Raw genomic sequence first — 18,972 nt, forward strand, 5'->3', positions numbered from 1 at the left:
CATGGGCTATTTCAGTGCTGTCTGAGGCCTGCTGAGTTCAGCCATAAACAAATCAGCAAAAAACATATGACAGACAGACATGAGACAGAGCATAAGAGTTATAAAAGACAAGACAAACAAAGGTAAGGCAGATGAAGGAGGAAGTTCATCCTGAAAAGAACAAACATAAAACAATTGATAAGATTAAAGATTGCCTGTACAAAAGCCTGCGCACAACAGTTAACAGTTACTGTTAATTCGATCCGTTAATTGAAATAAAGCAATAAAATAAAACAAAATATAAAAAGAAAAGAAAAACTTAGATGAAAAAATGAAATAACTAACTAAACCAAAGCTAAAAAATAAATAAAGCTAAATAGAAATGTTAATAAAAGTATTAAAAACAATTAAAATTACAACATTAAATAACTTTAAACTTTGGCTGGTAAAACTGGTCTTTATGGAAGGCTGTTTATCTAGAATTAAGGCTGCACAACAGGCCCGGTGACGTTCTGGCCTACAGCAACTCTTCTGGTCAAAATGATTCCGGATTGACGAGAATGACGACACTTTTTTTTGTATGGAGACTGACAAGTCAAGAGTTGAGTGTTGATATAATTGTAATTCAGTTATTATACAGTTTTGCTCAGTGCATTTTGTTTGTGATTAACAGTATTGTTTCAATTTCAGTCAAAAGTTTTACAAATTAGGTGATGCTAAAAATGTACTTCCTTTTGTATTTAAATAATAATAATAATAATATATTTCTAATTTCTTTCTTTTGATTGTTTGGGTGAATCATTTGACTTGTTGCTGGGGTAATATAAGTAGGCCACACTTATCATAGCTAGCTCTTCCACGTCTGTGTGTCAGTCATTGGCCCGTCCTGAACCAAGAGCAGTGCTGCTGTTACTGAGGCTCTGGCTTCTGCGCTGGAATGTGGAATGTTCGGGTTGTGGGACAAATGTTCCTAAAATGCAGCCCCACCTTTCAAACTGTTTGCCACCGCAGTTGTGGGGACCTGTGTGCGGCTTGTGTGGACATGTGTTGGACTGGAATTGCACGAGTGCTTTTGTGAGGGGGATTTCTGCAAGATTTCAGAGCTTTAATAAAGTATCATCCCAACCCAGTAGCGAAACTCGAAGCATTATCAGAATGGAAACAAAGACATGCAATATGCAGATTCAGAATTTTTTTGGTTAGGTAGCACATACCGCAGATGAATGATTCATGTTTAGAGAGCTTGTCAGTCCATTCACTGAAGAGTTGCTGTAAGCCAGAACTTCCCAAGCCTGTTGTGCAGCCTCAATTCTAGAGAAACAACCTTCTTCCATAAAGGCCACATTTTTACCAGCTAAAGTAGACCTGTGTGGTCGACTCTCACAGACTTTTATGAGAAAGTAGTCTGCAACAACAGCGTGTGAAAACACTATGATGCATCAGTGACTCATTTCGCATTGACGCATTTCATTCAACTAAGTTTAAAGACGTCAATATGACTGCTACTCAGATCCAGGTGGGCATACAGTAAGATCTGTTTGTTTTCATCGCTGCAATCATTCCATTTCAGCCCCTTTCATTAGATAACCTCAAGCTAACAAGCGTATAAATCCTCTGAACTAACTGTAGTGATGGGGGGGGGGCTTCAAAATGATAAATCTAGCAAGCATAAGCTGGATAAAATTTGAGGGGGAAAAAATCCTCTTTAAATGCCTTTATACGAATAAAATGAAGTAAACGGGTGCATTCTTGTGCTTCTAGACCAAGCACGTGATATTGAAACACACCAAAGCCAATAACATTCTCTAAAAATGGTGCATTCACTTAAAACTAAAGAGGCACGGAAAAGCATGAAGCGCGTGACTACAATATGAATAAACAAAAAGGACGTTTTTCTTGAGGTCTTCGTTTGTTGAACTGCCCTTAGGTAGCAGCATCATAACAGCTGTGCTGTTTTGATTTCATTTTGTGTTGGTTGGTTTCATGAAATTATGTCTTTAAAACTCTGAATAACATCTCTGGAGTGTGCTACTTCTTTTCGAAAAGCCACACAAATGTATCTGCATGAGAATACAAATTACATACAAGTGTGTTTCCATGAATCAGAGATATTTTGGAATACATGCAAAATAACCACTTTTCCACATCCTAGACGAGCTTGCCACGCAGGCAGAATTTGAAGGAATCATATAGGCTATTCCAAAAGGTATACTGTAAAAAGTGATCACTTGGCTTACTTAAAAAAAAGTGAGGAAACCTGTTGCTTTAAAATTATTAAGTAAATAAACTGCATGCATAATTGAAAAAATTGTTATGTGAACTTGACAATTCTACGTAACGTACATTTTTTTTACGTAAAACGTAAAACGGGTTTCCTCGTTTTTTTAAAGTTAAGTCATCTGATCACTTTTTACAGTGTGGACACTTAGCTTTCACCGAAATCTAAAGCGGAAACACATATATCCTTTCTGGAGAAAGCAGAAGGCAATTCAATGAACTCAGCAGAAAAAAACTAAAACAAAATAATGAAGAAATTTTAATTATAAAAACACTTAGAATTATTTAAATACTGACAATAATGGCTATACAGTTTAAAAAGATAACAGACTAAAAATGTTACTCAAAATTTAAATGTTCTACACATATTGATCATGGGATGGTGGGTTTTCATTCCATTAACTTCCATTTACATATGAATACGGAAGACAAATCGCAAGCACACTGTGTTCCAAAGTTTATGTAAATTCATATTACATGAAGACGTGTGACCAATAGAAGGATGATACATCACGGTATGACCTCTTAGATGAATTAAAAGAACTTAAACTTTAAAGCTTAAGGTTTGCAACATTGCAGGAAAGTGGAATAGATTGTATTTTTACATTTTATATTTATTATTATTTAATGAAAGTTGAATTTATGTTTTTTATAAAAAGAGGCATGACATATTATTACAACCATTTTTGTGTCCAAAGAAATCTTGCTTGCTCAAAATCTAGTGAAGATTCATATCAAAATCAATATGCTACTTGTATGATGCACAGCATTGCTCCATATGGACGGTTACAACTGAAAATTGCAGTCTTTTTCAGCTCAAAATTTCCTTGAAAAATGATACACTTATTTCTCTCACAAAAAGCACAGGTCAGGTTCAGTGTCTTTTGAAAGTTTAAATGTACTTCCTCATCTTACGCCTTTAGTAACATTAATGAAAGCTCATACACTCGTCACTGTGGCTGGCCTACAATCTCCTGTGAAGGCTCCATATGGCCGAAGCACTAAGTCTTCGTAAAACCCTTAGTCTGGAAGGCTGTTCCTGACACAAAGGGAGAAGGGAGGGAGGATGCGACTACTTGGACCATTCGCACTGTGCCCGACCAACGAGGAGTCCATATGGGTCATATGTTCAGTGTGTTGGATCCTTAATGAGATTGACTTAATCTGCTCTCCTCTAGCAGGACAGGTTTGTGAGGTTAAATCAACCATGTCATTCCAAAACCTCAATGAGATTGATGAGATATGAGTGGTTACCTTGAAGCACTGTTGTTCTGAGCCTGTTTGGACATGTTGAAGACTGGTGAAGAAGAGATGGTCATGCGACTTGTCCCAGACAGTCACACACCTGCTCTGATTAATCCCATATGCACGTTGCGTGTCTCAATTCATTGATGTCGTATAAGCTATGTACTTGGATATCTAACTACAAAATTTCATGGTTAGTATCATCTCAAATATAACACAAAAAGTTGTATTTGGTATTCACAGTTTTCCAGCAGCTAAATTATACACATCATGTGTTGTTGTTGTTAGCATTAGCACATGTAGCACTTTAGCTTAGGGTAGAACTATGACTATAAGCTGAAAACATCATCCAGGCAACAGCTTGTTGAATTTTTCAGTGTGAACACATTTCTCACACTCATTTTCCTACAAAATGGCGGATGTAAAATGGGACATATCTGTACACTATATGCCTACCCTGAAAACATTTGCATTGGTAACCTAAAGAAAAATAAACCAAGCGATATTAGAGCAAATTTCACTGTGAATGCAGGCTAGCTTAAGCCGCTAAACTGAACATAGCATAAGATGAAATAAAAGTTCTCTGGTTTCATTTCAAAAGATAAACAACAAAAGACATTCCTGCTTTTGGCGCTTAAGCAAACAACACGTTTTAAAACTCATTCAGGAAAATCTGAATTGAGTGAAAGATAAAGGAGAAAGGTACATTCAATTAAGTAGTTATGCCTTTGTCATCTTAAATTCCTAATATTAAGTGTTTTGAGAAATATGTTGCATAATTTTGGTCTTGAGTCTTGACACCTACATTAGCTGCGACAGCACAATGATTGAATTGATTTGGATGTTTTTGCCAAATATACCAAGATCATCAGAATCACCAACTTCACAATTTATATCATGACTTAAAAAAAAAAGGATTAGCTAAGTTTTCATTTTGTTTCTACACAGGACACATCCACTTCAAACATGTAAATATTGCGGCAACTATATGACTCATCATATGCAAATACACTAACCGACCGGTTTGCCCTCTTTGCTGCTGCTTTGACAAGCATCAGTAAGGCCGGAGATCAGAGTCTAACAAAGATACTTTCATATTTCTCCTCATGAAGGAACAGTGTCCAATTTTGAATATCTCCAGACCTCCTGTGACTGCTTTCAAGTATCCTGTTGTTTCTTCACATCACTTTGCCCTAATGAGCTACTTTAGTGTCTGGGGTATTCTAGTGAGAACATTCAACCAAGCCAATCTTGCCATTTGGATCTATAACTGTAGATCTATAAGATTGGAAAAGTGAATGAGAGGAGAAGTCAAAACATTAGTCTGTTACATACTGTTCAGACATGCAGTCAAAAATCTACATGACGCAACCATCTGTTTACCCAGTTTATAAGGTGATCTGTTGTTTATGAACATCGGTAATTGAACTGGGACCAGGCTTGAGTCTGACTTGAAGCCACCACTTAAATACTTCCTACAAGAGAGTTATAAATAACATTCACACAAAGATCAATTATGATTTCTAAGAAGTTGTGTCCACTTGTGTGATGAATAATAACCTAAGCGTGAAAATAATATTTAATGCACATTCCTGCATAAAACATTATATTTCATAGGTGTGTTCAAGGGCCTGTTTGAGTAAAGTTTGCCATGGAATAACACTCAAACATTATTGTTCAGAACTCCCTACAACTGTGTACTGCACTATGGAAACATGCTTTCTTCAGTCATTTAAAATTGGACAAGATAAAAGTGCTTAAAGGCACGCTGAAACAAGTAACAGCATATCATTTTCCCGTATTATGACATACATCTGAGAGTAACCGATCACTGTAAAAGTAAAAACGAAAAAGTAGGGTTTAAAAAAGTATATCGTACACATGAATAAATTATTTACAAGATGATCTATAACATGGATTTATAAAGTAGATACAATGAATTTTCTTTTCATACCAACTTAAGGGATAGAACATTCACGAAAAAAGGGTCGATAAATGACAATTCTCAAACAAAACAATGGTAATATTGATTTTTTTATTTCTCTTTTTTAGAAAAAGAAACTAATACAAGCTCATTTGGTTACTTACACACTTTGTCATTATTTAAAACTTTTCATTTACTCCTATTTCACTTTATCACTTATTTTCATGCGCTCTGTGACTATCATGCTTTGAACCACATGGCCAACAGTCAACAGACAAAGGTTATTAAAGGAAAATTACATCATTACCTTTCACTTCTCTTTAAAACACAAGTAAAAACTCTATAAAAGGGTGAAATAAAAAGCAATACAAAAACCTGACCAGTAAAGCTGGAAGAGAAACATTAGTCATCCCGTGCTGAGCCTTCATTATTTAGTCAAGTGTGTTCAGTTAAAGGCACAAGACTAGAGTCCCCCGAACCAAGGGGTTCACGCACTGAGACGAAACAAAAAGAGACAGCCATGTGAACGGGTGCTTTGGTGAAAAATTCATGATAAACAGACAGGAAAGTCAAAGCGAAGTAGAAAGATGTGGAGCGTGCTGCTGTTATTGCTGTGGTAAAGATCTCTTTTGAGCATAAAAGATGGATTTCACAAGAAAGGTAGAAAAACACTAAACCATTTTCACAAGGTTACTTTCCCCTGATGTAATCCAAAAAGAAACCGAACAACTGAAAATGTGCGGGAGACCACATATGAACCCAAAAATTATTATGATTGGACAGACACTATAGAGGCCTGGGGTTTATAGTTTTAATTTGAGCACCAACATCTCTAAAGCTATACTGTTTTTTTTTTTTTCTGAAACCTAGTTTTATTAAATCTCAAATCATCTTTACACCCGCTAAATGTGTGGAATCATTTATAAATGTCCATTAAGCCCCAAAAGGGTTACAACCTGAGAAAGAGGTGTGAAGAGACATGTTTTTCCAATTAAGAGGACTTTCGCAACTACTTGCCTGAATTGCTCATTCTTACCTTGGTCCAGGTAGCAAACTGATGCTTTACAAACTTAAAGGGTCAATGGGTTAAGCACCATTCATTTTCACAGTCCTTCAGCAGATTAGTGTTTTACATTGAAACAATTAGCTTCTAAGCATTCAGTGTTTAATTCACAGCTAAAAAGAGTGAGGCAGTGTCAATAAACATGCTTACATTAGATCATTCAACAACCTTCCGAACAACCAAATGCATACATTGTTTGTCCTTACAGTGGTTTCACGTGGACAAATACTCAAAGTTCAGACATTGAGCAGTGCCATTGTGGGCGGGTGAATGTGCTGCGTGCTCTACTGTATAAAGAGCAAAATTCTCTTGTAAACCTAAGAGTGAAAAGGGGAACAAAATAGGTCACTATAAAGAGATATTCCAGACTACACCATCAACCAGAGTCACTGGAAATTTACCACACTGTGTCCTGATGGTGAGCTTTGGGGGATGGGAACTACCCTGCACTGTCTGTTTAGTCATGGTTTTTTTTTTCCTTACCTTCTCACGCATATGCATAAGAATAATTGCAAACAAAACTAAAACGAAACATTATATAAAATGCTGGACAAGAGTGAGGTTATAGGAAAAAAACAGAATGCTGAAGGATGCATGTCATCCACCTTTTGTTATCTCGTAATTTGAACATGTTTATGAAGTCTTCACACTGGCAGTTTGGGATCTATCATCGATGAGTGCAAACAGCACACTGCTATTGAAAATACTGCCAACGTGCAATTCCCTTCCCCCATAATCAGCTGCAGGGAAATACATACTGCTGTTTACAGGCAAACACGTGATACTGCCTGTTGCCTTCGATTGAAACCTGACCAATATCTTTCAAAATAGCACTGATAAAAAACACGCTCCTACAACACCTGTGAAAAAGTCTTTCCCAATACCTCCCAGGAATGGGCATGGCCATCAGGCAGCATTGTGACCAGAATTACTCCACCACTTACCAACAAGTACAAACTTTCTTATATCTTGTTCTATGGTAACATATTCAAAGCAACAGCTTCTCAAAAAATAAACAGTTGTGGAAAGAAATGGCTGAGAGTTTGACCTCTCACTGGGATGCAAGTGACTGGGGAAGATACTGTTAAAATTGAATAAAATTTGAAAATGTGCTGATCTAAATTAGACCAAGATAAGATAACATGGGCTTTAGAACACCAAATAGACATTTAAAAGATGTTTTGTCTGAAAATTAGAGCCAGATGCTTGACCTAAAACTGCAAATTCACTCTAAGCCCTTAAAAAGTACACTAAGATTCACACATACACGCAAAACAGCACTTAGAGATGCAAAAGTAGTACATTTGTCTGAGCAGAAGTAGTGTAAACTTCAGAAAAGACAGGATAAGGAGCGAGCAACAGCATAAAAATTTCACCCACCTCAATCAACAGCACTGGATTCAAGCCCAAAGTGTAAAAAACAGCCCTGATGTCAACTTTGAATTTCACACTCTGAAGGCCATTTGAAAAAAACACAGTATAGTTGTATAAAAGTTTTTGCTTGCTACACTTCATTAAAAATTTAAACAGTGAGCTTTGACACTCATTTAGAAAAGAAACGGGGGGGGAATCCACTTCTAAAACGGCTACAAATATGTCTTTATCCCTGAAAAGCTAAGGAATCTCTATGAAACAAGCTTCGGCAGCACTGTGCGAAAGGGTATACTTCCAGTGGAGTCACCCATCATGGTGGTCCGCAGTTTGTTGTTAGTTGAGCCCATGACTGGGGGTACCTTGGAGATGATAGTAGGGAAAGTGGTGCTGTGCTCTGTGATCCGTTTGGGCAGCATGGATTTCTCGCCACCAGGTGCAGGCTTAGGCAGTCTCTTGTAGAGCCAGGGGTGCCTTAAAGCCTGAACTGGTGTCATTCGAGTACTAGGGTCCCAATCCAAACACTTCTTCAGAAAGTCAATGAACGTGGGGTCATCACAGCCTTTTAGGGCCGACCCCCACTCCTTGCTTCCTGGGGGACCTCGCAATTTTCCTCGGCGAGAACGGCTCCCGTTGAGGACTACGCTGCCGTTGCTAAGTGTGCTTACCGTGCAGTAGCGTGGGTGGCCTTTGGAGCTGATGAAGTTCTTGGCACGCTTAGCTTGTTCCAGCAGTTTCTGAGGTGGCATCCCTAGTAGCTCCATCATGCAGGCCAGCTGGTCACCTTCATCTTCACCAGGAAACAGAGGGTATCCTGTAAGTAGCTCTGCCAGAATGCAACCAAAGCTCCACATGTCTATAGGCATACCATATCGCGATCCCAAGATGACCTCGGGAGCACGGTAGAAGCGGGATTGGATGTATGTGTAGACACGCTGGTGATCGAAACAGCTGGAGCCAAAGTCAATTACCTTGATCCCACTCCTGCCCTGCTGCTTCAGCAATATATTCTCTGGTTTCAGGTCACAGTGGATGATCTTATGGCGATGGAGAGCCTCCAGGCATTGGAGAATAGAGTGTGCAAACTTGCGTACCAGCGGGAGACTGAAACCCTGGAACTTGTTGCGTTTGATGAGCTCATACAGGTTCATGCTGAGCAGCTCAAAAGTCATGCATATGTGGTTCCGGAAGGTGAAATTCTCCAACATGTGAACTACGTTCATGCTGCCGGTCTTATCTTGCTTCTTCAGGTGCTCCAGAATCCGGATCTCCTCAGCAGCTTGCCGATGGAAGCGCTTCTCGTTACGCACCATCTTCAAGGCAAGGTGCTGCTGTAACTTGTGGTCATAAACCTTCGCCACTTGTCCAAAACTACCTTTGCCGATCACCTTGAGGAACTCGTAGCGAAAGGCAAGGTGATCATGAGGTACGTGGATGTATCCTCCCTGGTCGTCGTCATAACCACAGTTGTTAGTGCCCCCTGTTACTGCCTGCCTCTTCTTGGCATTTGGTCCCAGGAAGTAGATCTCAGTATAGTTGTGGATCTCCTGTTGCTCCAAGGTAGTCAGTTGCTGTCGGTGTTGCTTGACAGCTTGTTCTGGGGTCATTGGGCTGCCCAGCTTTGTGACTTTTGTTGAGCTCTCTGAGGATTTCACAGAGCTGTTGCTGTCCACGCTTCTCTCTTTGGAGATTGCAGCTTGGGACTTAGCTGGTATTTGGCTTGTGCCATTGTGCTGGGTCACACCATTGAGTTTGCGGTTGTAGGTGTCCTCGTAAATATATTTCACCTTCATCTGTCCTCCTCGGATTGCTTGGTGATCCTTCATTGTAGGCTTGTTGACACCCTTCAAAAAGGAAAGAGATATTTCAACAATTTGTCAAAAGAAGTTTTGTAAGACAAAAATTAAGTTGACCAAAGCTAACATTATCTTTTTAGATGAGGGAATTTTCACAATCTTCCACATAGCTTCTGGCTTATGCATACAACTGAACAATCAATGTACTGTAATTCTGAGGTTTTATCAGACCAGTGTTAAACAATCAATGGCACAAACGTGCAGAATTGATCAGCTATCTAGTACCCTGGGAATAATATATGACCAGTGGGGACGTTTGATGCATGAGTGATAATTGCAGCGACAGAGAATGCCAGACAGTCTCTGCAGTATGACTGGAATGTGAACTGAAAACTAGTGGAACAGGACATTACTTTCATACTCCCAGGGGATACAAGAAAAAACGTACGAAAGCAAGAGTCTAGTTGTTAAGACCTGAAATCATGCTGATTGCAAAGCACAGTAATGCAATTTATATACAGAATCAACTGCATTTCAGTAAACTGGGAAAACTAAGCAACATGGACATTTTATTTTAGAAAGGGTGTATGACTTCAGTTCCCTCACATACTTTCAGGACAACGCTTGGAAAGAATTCTTGCCATGGTTGAGGAATTGCCACTAGACCTAACTATATCATTAAATATGCATTGAACCTTTGCCTTACAAAATAAGCATGTCATAAATAGTGGTAGTTTATGCCAGTCACAGTGGGCTTTCCTGAGTGAAGGGGAACAGAGGAACTATCTTTCACATTCAGGATGTTTAATGCACCATGACTGCTCCTAGTCTCATTCACATTCAAGATTCCACTATCAACGATTTATAGTTAAGCCCAAGCTATAGCTTGTTTGGCTCTACATACAGCAAAAGAAGAAGGAAGCAAAGGACCAAAAATTAGGTCACTTAGATACAATTATTAAGTGCCAAATAAACTGTGCCAATCATTTTGGAGGGGGAAGGGGCATGGAAAGGCAGTTCCAAGGAGTGAGACAAAAATAGAAACCAGTGTGTTGGGAACTGAAGGATATTGTAGAGACTAGCCAAATGCATCAGCTGTTCAATTACAACGAAAAAAGCTTGGTTGACTCAACAAGGAGTAGGTGACCTAAATTAAATCTGCTTTGTGGGAAGCTAGGTAAATGAACGAGTGGAACTACTGGAAACTACTACGATTGCTTGTACCACAAATGCCAGAAAATCAAAGTTGTTTATTGAAGGTTTACGGTAGACAAATTACTAGTTAATTATTTGCAGAGGGTAATACCAATTAATTATCTTAGAAGTGCCGTATAATAGCATACAAGAGTGATAAAGTCTTACAATAAAAAATGATTTCACCAGGTCCAACACGTACACGAATTATTTATTGCATAATAGTACAGTGGAGAATTATCGGATTATCATATCCTTTACCATCACCGGTCCCATGATGACGTATCATACTGTAAGCTGCATGCACCTCATTGCAAGGCTTAATCTGTCCAGTTTGAACATGATATTGTTTTAGTGTATTTACCCAGCATAAAAATAGAAATTTAATACAGTTATGTTTTATTTATTGAAGGATTAAAAGCACTGGCTTTTCATGCAAATACACACGCTGTGAGGCACAACAAACAGACTTGATGTGCTGCAGATGGAACTTGTACCACTATCAGAATGTGGGAGGAAGGCTTGTCTAAATACGCAACGTTCCAAGATGCACAAGTGGCAGCAGAACATGTGCTCAACTAAGACTGAACCACAGGGGTGAAAATCCATCCGAACATACTGAGTTGAAGGAGCAGAGATTGAAAAACTGGCTTACTCATACAAGACTTCATAGTGATTTGGATTTTCAAACGCACTTGTTCTCTAGAACTGAATAAAGTTCTTTAAAACTGCGAGCACTAGAGAAACTTTTTTTCATTTAGGGCGCACTGAAAGAATGCTGTGAAAGATGAGCCCCAGAAGGTCCTGGCACTAGGTCTGGGGAACAGGAAGTCAGGACTTACAGTGTGTTTGGGGAGAGGGGGCAGCCCAGAGGGACTCTGTCCATTCACATCAGCGTCCTGGTTCACAATGTGATCGGTGCGCATGTAGGAATCATACAGACCGTCCCCGTGGCGAGCTGTGGAGAAACGCAAACATGAAAAGGAGCCTGGGGTTAGGTTGTGAATCCACAAGCAAAATATTAATACACTTGTCACTTAATCATCCAATATACCCATTACACAAATAAAACATTCTATTACAAAAACATAAGAAAGACAGAAAAACACAGGGTTCCCATTTGAGAAACAGAAATCCCCTTAGGGAGGTATGTAACCAAGTTGCAGGTGCGTCAGTTTCTTGAGCACATTACACAACAGGTGACTTCATATTAAACCAGGCTTCATGACTCATTTCAGTTTCAGCAGTTTCCACAACTCTGACCGATTATGTTATTAAAGATTCTTAATGACATAGACCACTTTTGCCTCAAAGGACATGTCACCTAAAAAATGAGGGTGAGTAAATTATGACAGAATTTTCATGCCACTCCAAAGTGACTTTAGTTCTTTTGTGGAACACAAATTATTTGAATAATGTTTCAACTGCTTTTTTCTCCATACAATGAGAGTAGAATGTTGTTCTGGACCCCATTGACTTTCATTGTATCAAAAATACTGGAACAACAGCTTCAGTAGGCTGCATTATAACATGATTGATGAAATGAACACTAAAGAGTTTACATATTTTGTATCCAAACGATCATAGAATTTCTAAATATTTGTAACTACACAAACTCTCACATACTATGAACTTATTGAGCATTTAGACCCCATTACTATCACTTAGATGTCAATTCAATAAACTGACCATATGGAGATAATGTGGCCTGTAGGGGCTATTGTTCCCACTGTCCCGTGCATTTTCATTGCTGATGTAACTTACATGTGACAACTTCATCAGGAATAAACAGGATGTGGTTCCAAGATTATGGCATTTGCTTACTTCAGTACATTAACGAAGACTTGTTAACACCGGCAGTGTAACGTTATTCCAAAAACAATGAACTGGCTGTCTTCAAAATAGTCTTTGCTTGCTAAGTGAACCAAGATCAAACTTACAGAACAGGATATTACATTTCATATGGATATACCTACCTGCAGTTATGGGGCCATCTGGTTTTCTGCTCAATATCATCATAGTTGCACGTAATCAACATCAAATATTTCCTTTTCCTCTGAAAAATATTTTCACTAAAGCAAGATCCATCCAAAACAACAATGCAATGTCTTTCTAGTGAGACGACCAAAGTATCATCAGAGTCTCATATCCGAGAGGAAGCTTGTTAGATGTCCAGAGAGGCTAGAGAGAAGACTTCACAGAGCTGAAGGGTTCAGGCATGATCCCCTTTAAGCTGTTTTCATGAGGCTTATCAGTTTGACCACCTGTATTACAAGCATGGAGAAGAAGTAATAGAGGTGTCTATATTTCCAGCATGATGAAGAGAGACACAAAAGTCCGAACCTGTAGCTAGACGAATATAACTTAACAAATGCATTCGAATGCTGATGAAGATTCAAAGTGGCAGGGAAAACAAATGCGTTTCCGTGACCACAAACTGCCTCCCTAAAGCACAATTAGACTGAGTCCAAAAATTAAACGGATGTCGACTTCCCCCACTCTTTCCCTCTCCTGAATATCGTGTTGTTGATTTGAACAGAAGAGTCATCCCAGTCCGAGCACACGGTCCAGCGGCCAGCTAAAGCTCAGGCTAGTGTTTCCTCTTTTCCGGATAGTACAGGTCTAACTTGCTTTCATTATAAAAACAAGAAGTCCAAATTAACTCATAATCTCAAACAAGTTGTCTCATAAATCGTCGGAGTGTTTTGGATGCGCGTTCCGTCCCGAAATCGAGCGCATAGATATGTGTGGTTTCTTAGCTTGTTGCTAAGAGCGTCTTCAGCTTCGCCCAGCGCGAGCGCGACGTCATCAAACAGGGCTCGTGAGGAGACTGCCTGCTGGGGCGAGGCCAAAACAACGCCATTCTGGCTCAAACTTCCTTTAGTTTCAAGGTTGAACGATTGACCTGATACCAGGAAGTGCTTATTGAGCCAAAATGGCGCTATTTACTGAAAAGGCAGTTTAAATCCAAACATAAACAAAACGAAACAGGAACGTTTCGAGTTGAAAATAGATTAGGCTACTAATGTGATTTCTGTAGTGATGACAACGGAATGATTCTTCAGCTTTATATATATATATATATATATATATATATATATATATATATATATATATATATATATATATATATATATATGTGACCCTGGACCACAAAACCAGTCACACGGGTCTTTTTTTATTATTTTTTTATTGAGATTTATACATCATCTGAAAGCTGATTAAATAAGCTTTCCATTGATGTATGGTTTGTTAGGATAGGACAATATTTGGCCGAGATACAACTATTTGAAAATCTGGAATCTGAGGGTGTAAAAAAATAGAAACATTGAGAAAATCGCGTGCTGCATTCACTCACAAAAATAAATGTTTTATATATTTACGGTAGGAAATTTACAAAATATCTTTATGGAACATGTTCTTTACTTAATATCCTAATGATTTTTGGCATAAAAGGAAAAATCTATTAATTTGAACCATACAATGATCCAGGGTCATATATGCGCATATGTTTTCGACTGAATTGCAGGATGGAATTAAATGGAGAATTACAATTAAAGTCCCCATGAAATCTTTTGGCTTTTGGTATGAATATGTTATGTTAATGTTATCTATAAGCTAGATTGCTCCAAAAAAAAAAAAAATTATAATAATATTCGCATTCAAAACTCTCTAACTTCCGCCAGTATGAATCGATGATTTTGAGGTCATCAGCAAATCTGTCATTTGATCACAAATATACTATTGTCTGCATGGTGAAGGTTTTATTAATATTAATGGTAATATTAGGGTAAGGTAATATTAAATTAATATTAATAATTAATATTAATGTTTTATACATTCAATTAAACTCCCATTTCTTTTTCTGTCTTTTTAAAATGTTTGTAAATTACATTAAACAGTGTTTTGTATAGACGGAAGAAAAACAATGATTAGAGTGATATCATTATATAATTTGATTTGCATAATTTAACCAGTTTTATTTTGCAAAATGAGTTCATTATGTATTGTGGATACACATTTCTATTGGTCCTTTGTTCCCCCTTTTCAGTCTAAAGATGGCCTAAGATGGGGGAAAAACCAATTCACTAAATGTCAGAAAGAGGACCAACTGTGATTCAGTATGCAAAAATTAAGATGTCACCATTAAATAGTGACCATTCAAACAAAGTCGATAGAATATATTTTTTCCATAAATCTCTTAAAAAGTTTTATGTTACATGCGCATGCTAAAAATAGAAAGCACAACTATAATGGCAATCTACAAAACAAAGGTACAAGATTTATTGCATGATAAATATGGACCATATCAAAACACACCAATCCTAAGCCTTGTTGGATATCTTAAATTGCCTTGGCAAGTCTGGCGTTGTTGTCAAACTCTTTAAAGCCCAGATATAGATCAACTTAGGCAGAAGAGCACATGCAGGGGTGACAAGGGTGATATGGTGAGACATGTCAAGCTAAATTGGGTGTGCTTACAACAGGACCCTGGCCATAGTATGCTATTCTTAGCCATCAGTCTTAGGGGAAGCTGAGACCTGTCTATATTTGAGTCTTCAGATGACATATTGACATTGTTTTCAGGTTGACCTCTCAGTAGCAGACATGACATGCCCACCTCATGAGGGCTCTGTAACATTATGATGGACACTCACAACTGCTGTCTTTTTGTGGAGACTTAAAAGGTTTCTAGGTGTCCTTAAAATATTGCCAGACTTTTCCAAATATGGGCATGCTGTTGAACCTGTAGGTGGATTTTACCAAGTGTTTATTTAAAGTGTGGAGCCAGTTCAAACTAAGTTTACAATTGAAATAACTTGTTTTTCTTGTAATGTGCCATGTGTACACAAACGTGCACAATGCACTGCACGTGCGCTATCTGACCCTTGACACTACGGTTTAATGTTGGCTGTTTCTTATTTGTTCTAGACACAGTGTAGCAGTTGTGACAACATAGTGCATGTCCTTGCTTTCTTTATACTGCTACACAATACCATATAAATACATATGTTAGTATGCAATGCATCATTTTTAAAAATAAAATTCACAACTACTGCAACTGTTTCTTTCAATTATAAATAATATTTGGACATCTTTTGCAATTGAAGCAAAAAGTGTTTGCATTTGAACTATGATTAGGGTTCCCTCTGCTGGTTGTGTATGACTTGTGCAACCATGATAATGCTATACTGTTATTGATGTAAAACTAGCTTATGATCCGTAGATAGAAATGATGTAATCCGTCACATAATACAGGACACCAACAGTAATATTTTGTGATGCAAAATGTAAAATATTGGCATATTTTCCACTATTGTAGTAAAACATTTACAGTAAACTACTTTTAAAGGTTTAAAAATGTCAAATGTAATTTTATGCATCTAACCTGCTTTTTATATTTTTTATATTCCTAAAATTAAAACTATAGATTTGTTTGTACCTCAAGTTAGTTGCCTCATTTAAATTTTAACTAAATCTTTATTATTTGTAAACTTCTATTTTTCTTATTGTTAGTGACCTCATTTATTTAATTGTAAATAAAAGACAAATTCATTGCCATTAAAGGGTAACCTTTTATTTCATTCTTATGGATATTTACATTACAGCTTTATAGACATTTTAAACATTTGATACTCTGAAAAAAAAAGAAAAAGATTGCCCGATAGTTCTGACTTGTCCAAATATTCAAGTTTACACACACTGAAACTGAGCCAAAAAATAAATAAAACAAATGCACACAAGCACGCACGCACGCACACACACACACACACACACACAGACACACCCCTCAACATTTGTAATCACTACTCCCAAAAAGTCCCACATGGACTTAATGGCTCTGACATTGAAAGCACCTGGCTACTGCCACTGAATGTGTGTGAAATCTCTCAACGTGGAGTTATAGGGCCAGACATCTAGAGCATATGTACAGTACACAGTCAAGAGAAGCTACACGGAGACTAAAGGCACTGCCAGCAGGAATATGGCGGTCAGGGAGAAGTAGCCCGAGCAGACATACGAGGCCCTGCCGCTTGCTTAAGGGTGGACGTGAGACTTCCAGTCCACCAGGAGGTGTACCCATTCAAGATCAAAATATACAGGCCGAGTGTATGGGCACAGTGTTGTTCCAAATGGAAACGTATGACTCTAAAGTACCATCTCTTCTAACATACAGGTCAAAAATGATAACCCCGTGGTTTTTTAAGAGACTGGGACTTAAATGTGCTTTTAAGGGAAATGAAAAATGATATATCAGTGCCTTGAACATTAAATTGAAAGGTTTACAGTTATTCCAGACCAATATGGAATACCTCTTCAGTGCTTTAGAATGCTGTTCACAAATAATAAAATTCCCCCAGTGTCACAAACACATTCAATTCACATGCTCCTGCATAATTTTTCAGACCAAAGTATGCACATTAAAAAAACTTTTAAATGCAGATTATCAAAGCACAAAAAAAAGAAGGGAAAATTGTTAAATCCATCTCATGTCCCCCTATATAAAATAATATTGACTACTTTACACACTGGCTGACCAGGAGTGGTGTGCAAATCATAGACATCCTGACTCCACTTTACATTAGCAGGAAGGTCTCTAAATTGCCTCGCAAAAAGCTTTGTGATTACAATATGTGGAACTTGTTCTGTTTTCCTTTGGTGTAATGCAGATTGAGATCCTCGTGGTTTGGATCCATAGAGCTTTTAAGAGTGCTGATCTAGGAGATGCCCTTTAATCTAACATGACCTTGTGTATTATGTGCTTAAAGCTGAAGTGATTCAGAAAAGCTTACCGGATAACCACATCCCACAATCCTCACATCCACCGATGCTCCCAGCACATTAAGAACTGGTGGCACGCTTAAAGAGACTGAGGTGATTTGTCAGGGCTGAGTGTTTTTTAAATGCTATCATGGGACACCTGAATGGACGAGGGGCCATTGAGCCATTTCACATTTCTCGAGGAGTCCGAGCTATTCAAACACTTTTTTTATAGATGCAGCGACAGTTATCATAGAGATGTGCAGCTATTTTGATAATTTAAATAGAAAGAAAGAATATTTTGACTCTCTGAGGTGAAATATTGAGCTGTAGGGTGAAACATTATCACTAATACAGTTCAACTGCAGTTATATTAAGAAAATCTCCAGTATAAAGAGTATAACTCGTCGTTTTTTACAGTAGTATGTTTTATTTGTCTATGAACTGTGTTATTTGTTATATGGACAAAGGTACTATTAGTCCTCTGAAATCTTGCAGGCATCATATTTTCTATAACTTAAGTCTCCCCACTTCCTTTTTGAACAGGAAGTGCTTTTTTTTTTACTTCCCTCTTTCATATAGATATTCCCTGATAGAGGACATGCGGTAGGACACAAGCAGAGAGACCAAAGGGAAAGTCATGCTTTAAGTAACACTTGCAGTAGCAGCAATAGCAGCAGCATATAAAAAGACACAGACAGATGGGGTCAATGTAAAAACAAAGAGAGAAACCGAAACAAAACCCATTCAATATCAAAAAGCATGACTGCCAGAAACAGACTCCTGGGCTTTCAACAGTGTGCCATTTCCAGAGAGAAGGATTACTCTTGAAGTATTAATCTTTAGTTCCAACCTCCTCTTCGTCTTAGTCATGTCTCGGATCCTTTTGCCCATCTTTGGGGGTTAAAGGTCACAGAGCCATGCTGAGAGCTTGTACAAAGTCCTGAGTGGAGGTTTAGTGAGTTCGTCTGTTGGGCTGCTGGTCCTCCAGGCTGGCCCGGCGTTGGCTCAGTGGGGTGAAGGAGATTCTGTGTCCTGCATTAGCCCGGTTTGCCCTCGACCTTACGCAGAGCCTGTAGCAACTTCTCCTTGTAGGCGGCGTAACGCTGCTCCACCTGCCGCATGCGATCCTTCTCCTCCTTCTCCAGGATGATCAGGAAGTTCTGCAGCTCAGGGACTGAGAATGCATGCCACTGAAAAAGAGACAGAAGACTATGTCTCAGTAAGGCCAGACACAGGAAATAATAACCAGAACATTGATTTGTCTGAAACAGACCTGTCTACTGAACCTATATGTGTGGTGGGGGGTGGTGTGGCGCAATGGATAAGACACATGCAATGGATAAGACACGTGCCTTTGG

At 38.4% G+C, this 18,972-nt stretch overlaps 2 protein-coding genes across 2 annotated transcripts in view; both read right to left on the bottom strand.

The window, feature by feature from the left end:
• Positions 1-5,517: 5,517 nt before the first annotated feature.
• dyrk3 (dual specificity tyrosine phosphorylation regulated kinase 3) lies at positions 5,518-13,648 on the bottom strand. Its single transcript, XM_084394612.1, has 3 exons — positions 12,826-13,648; positions 11,692-11,807; positions 5,518-9,703 (listed from the first exon to the last, which is right to left on the bottom strand). Exons 1-3 carry the CDS (start codon positions 12,866-12,868, stop codon positions 8,114-8,116), a joined length of 1,749 nt encoding a protein of 582 aa, XP_084250738.1. The 5' UTR covers positions 12,869-13,648; the 3' UTR covers positions 5,518-8,113.
• Positions 13,649-16,405: 2,757 nt separating this feature from the next.
• The window catches only part of rassf5 (Ras association domain family member 5), a 42,600-nt gene continuing 40,033 nt past the window's right edge, over positions 16,406-18,972 (bottom strand). The window contains exon 6 of the mRNA XM_084396003.1: positions 16,406-18,804. Within this exon, the coding sequence (XP_084252129.1) occupies positions 18,652-18,804 (153 nt within the window). The 3' untranslated portion in view covers positions 16,406-18,651. The remainder of the gene's footprint in view (positions 18,805-18,972) is intronic.

This window comes from Rutilus rutilus (assembly GCF_951802725.1).
Source record: "Rutilus rutilus genome assembly, chromosome: 22".
Taxonomy (NCBI): Eukaryota; Metazoa; Chordata; class Actinopteri; order Cypriniformes; family Leuciscidae; genus Rutilus; species Rutilus rutilus.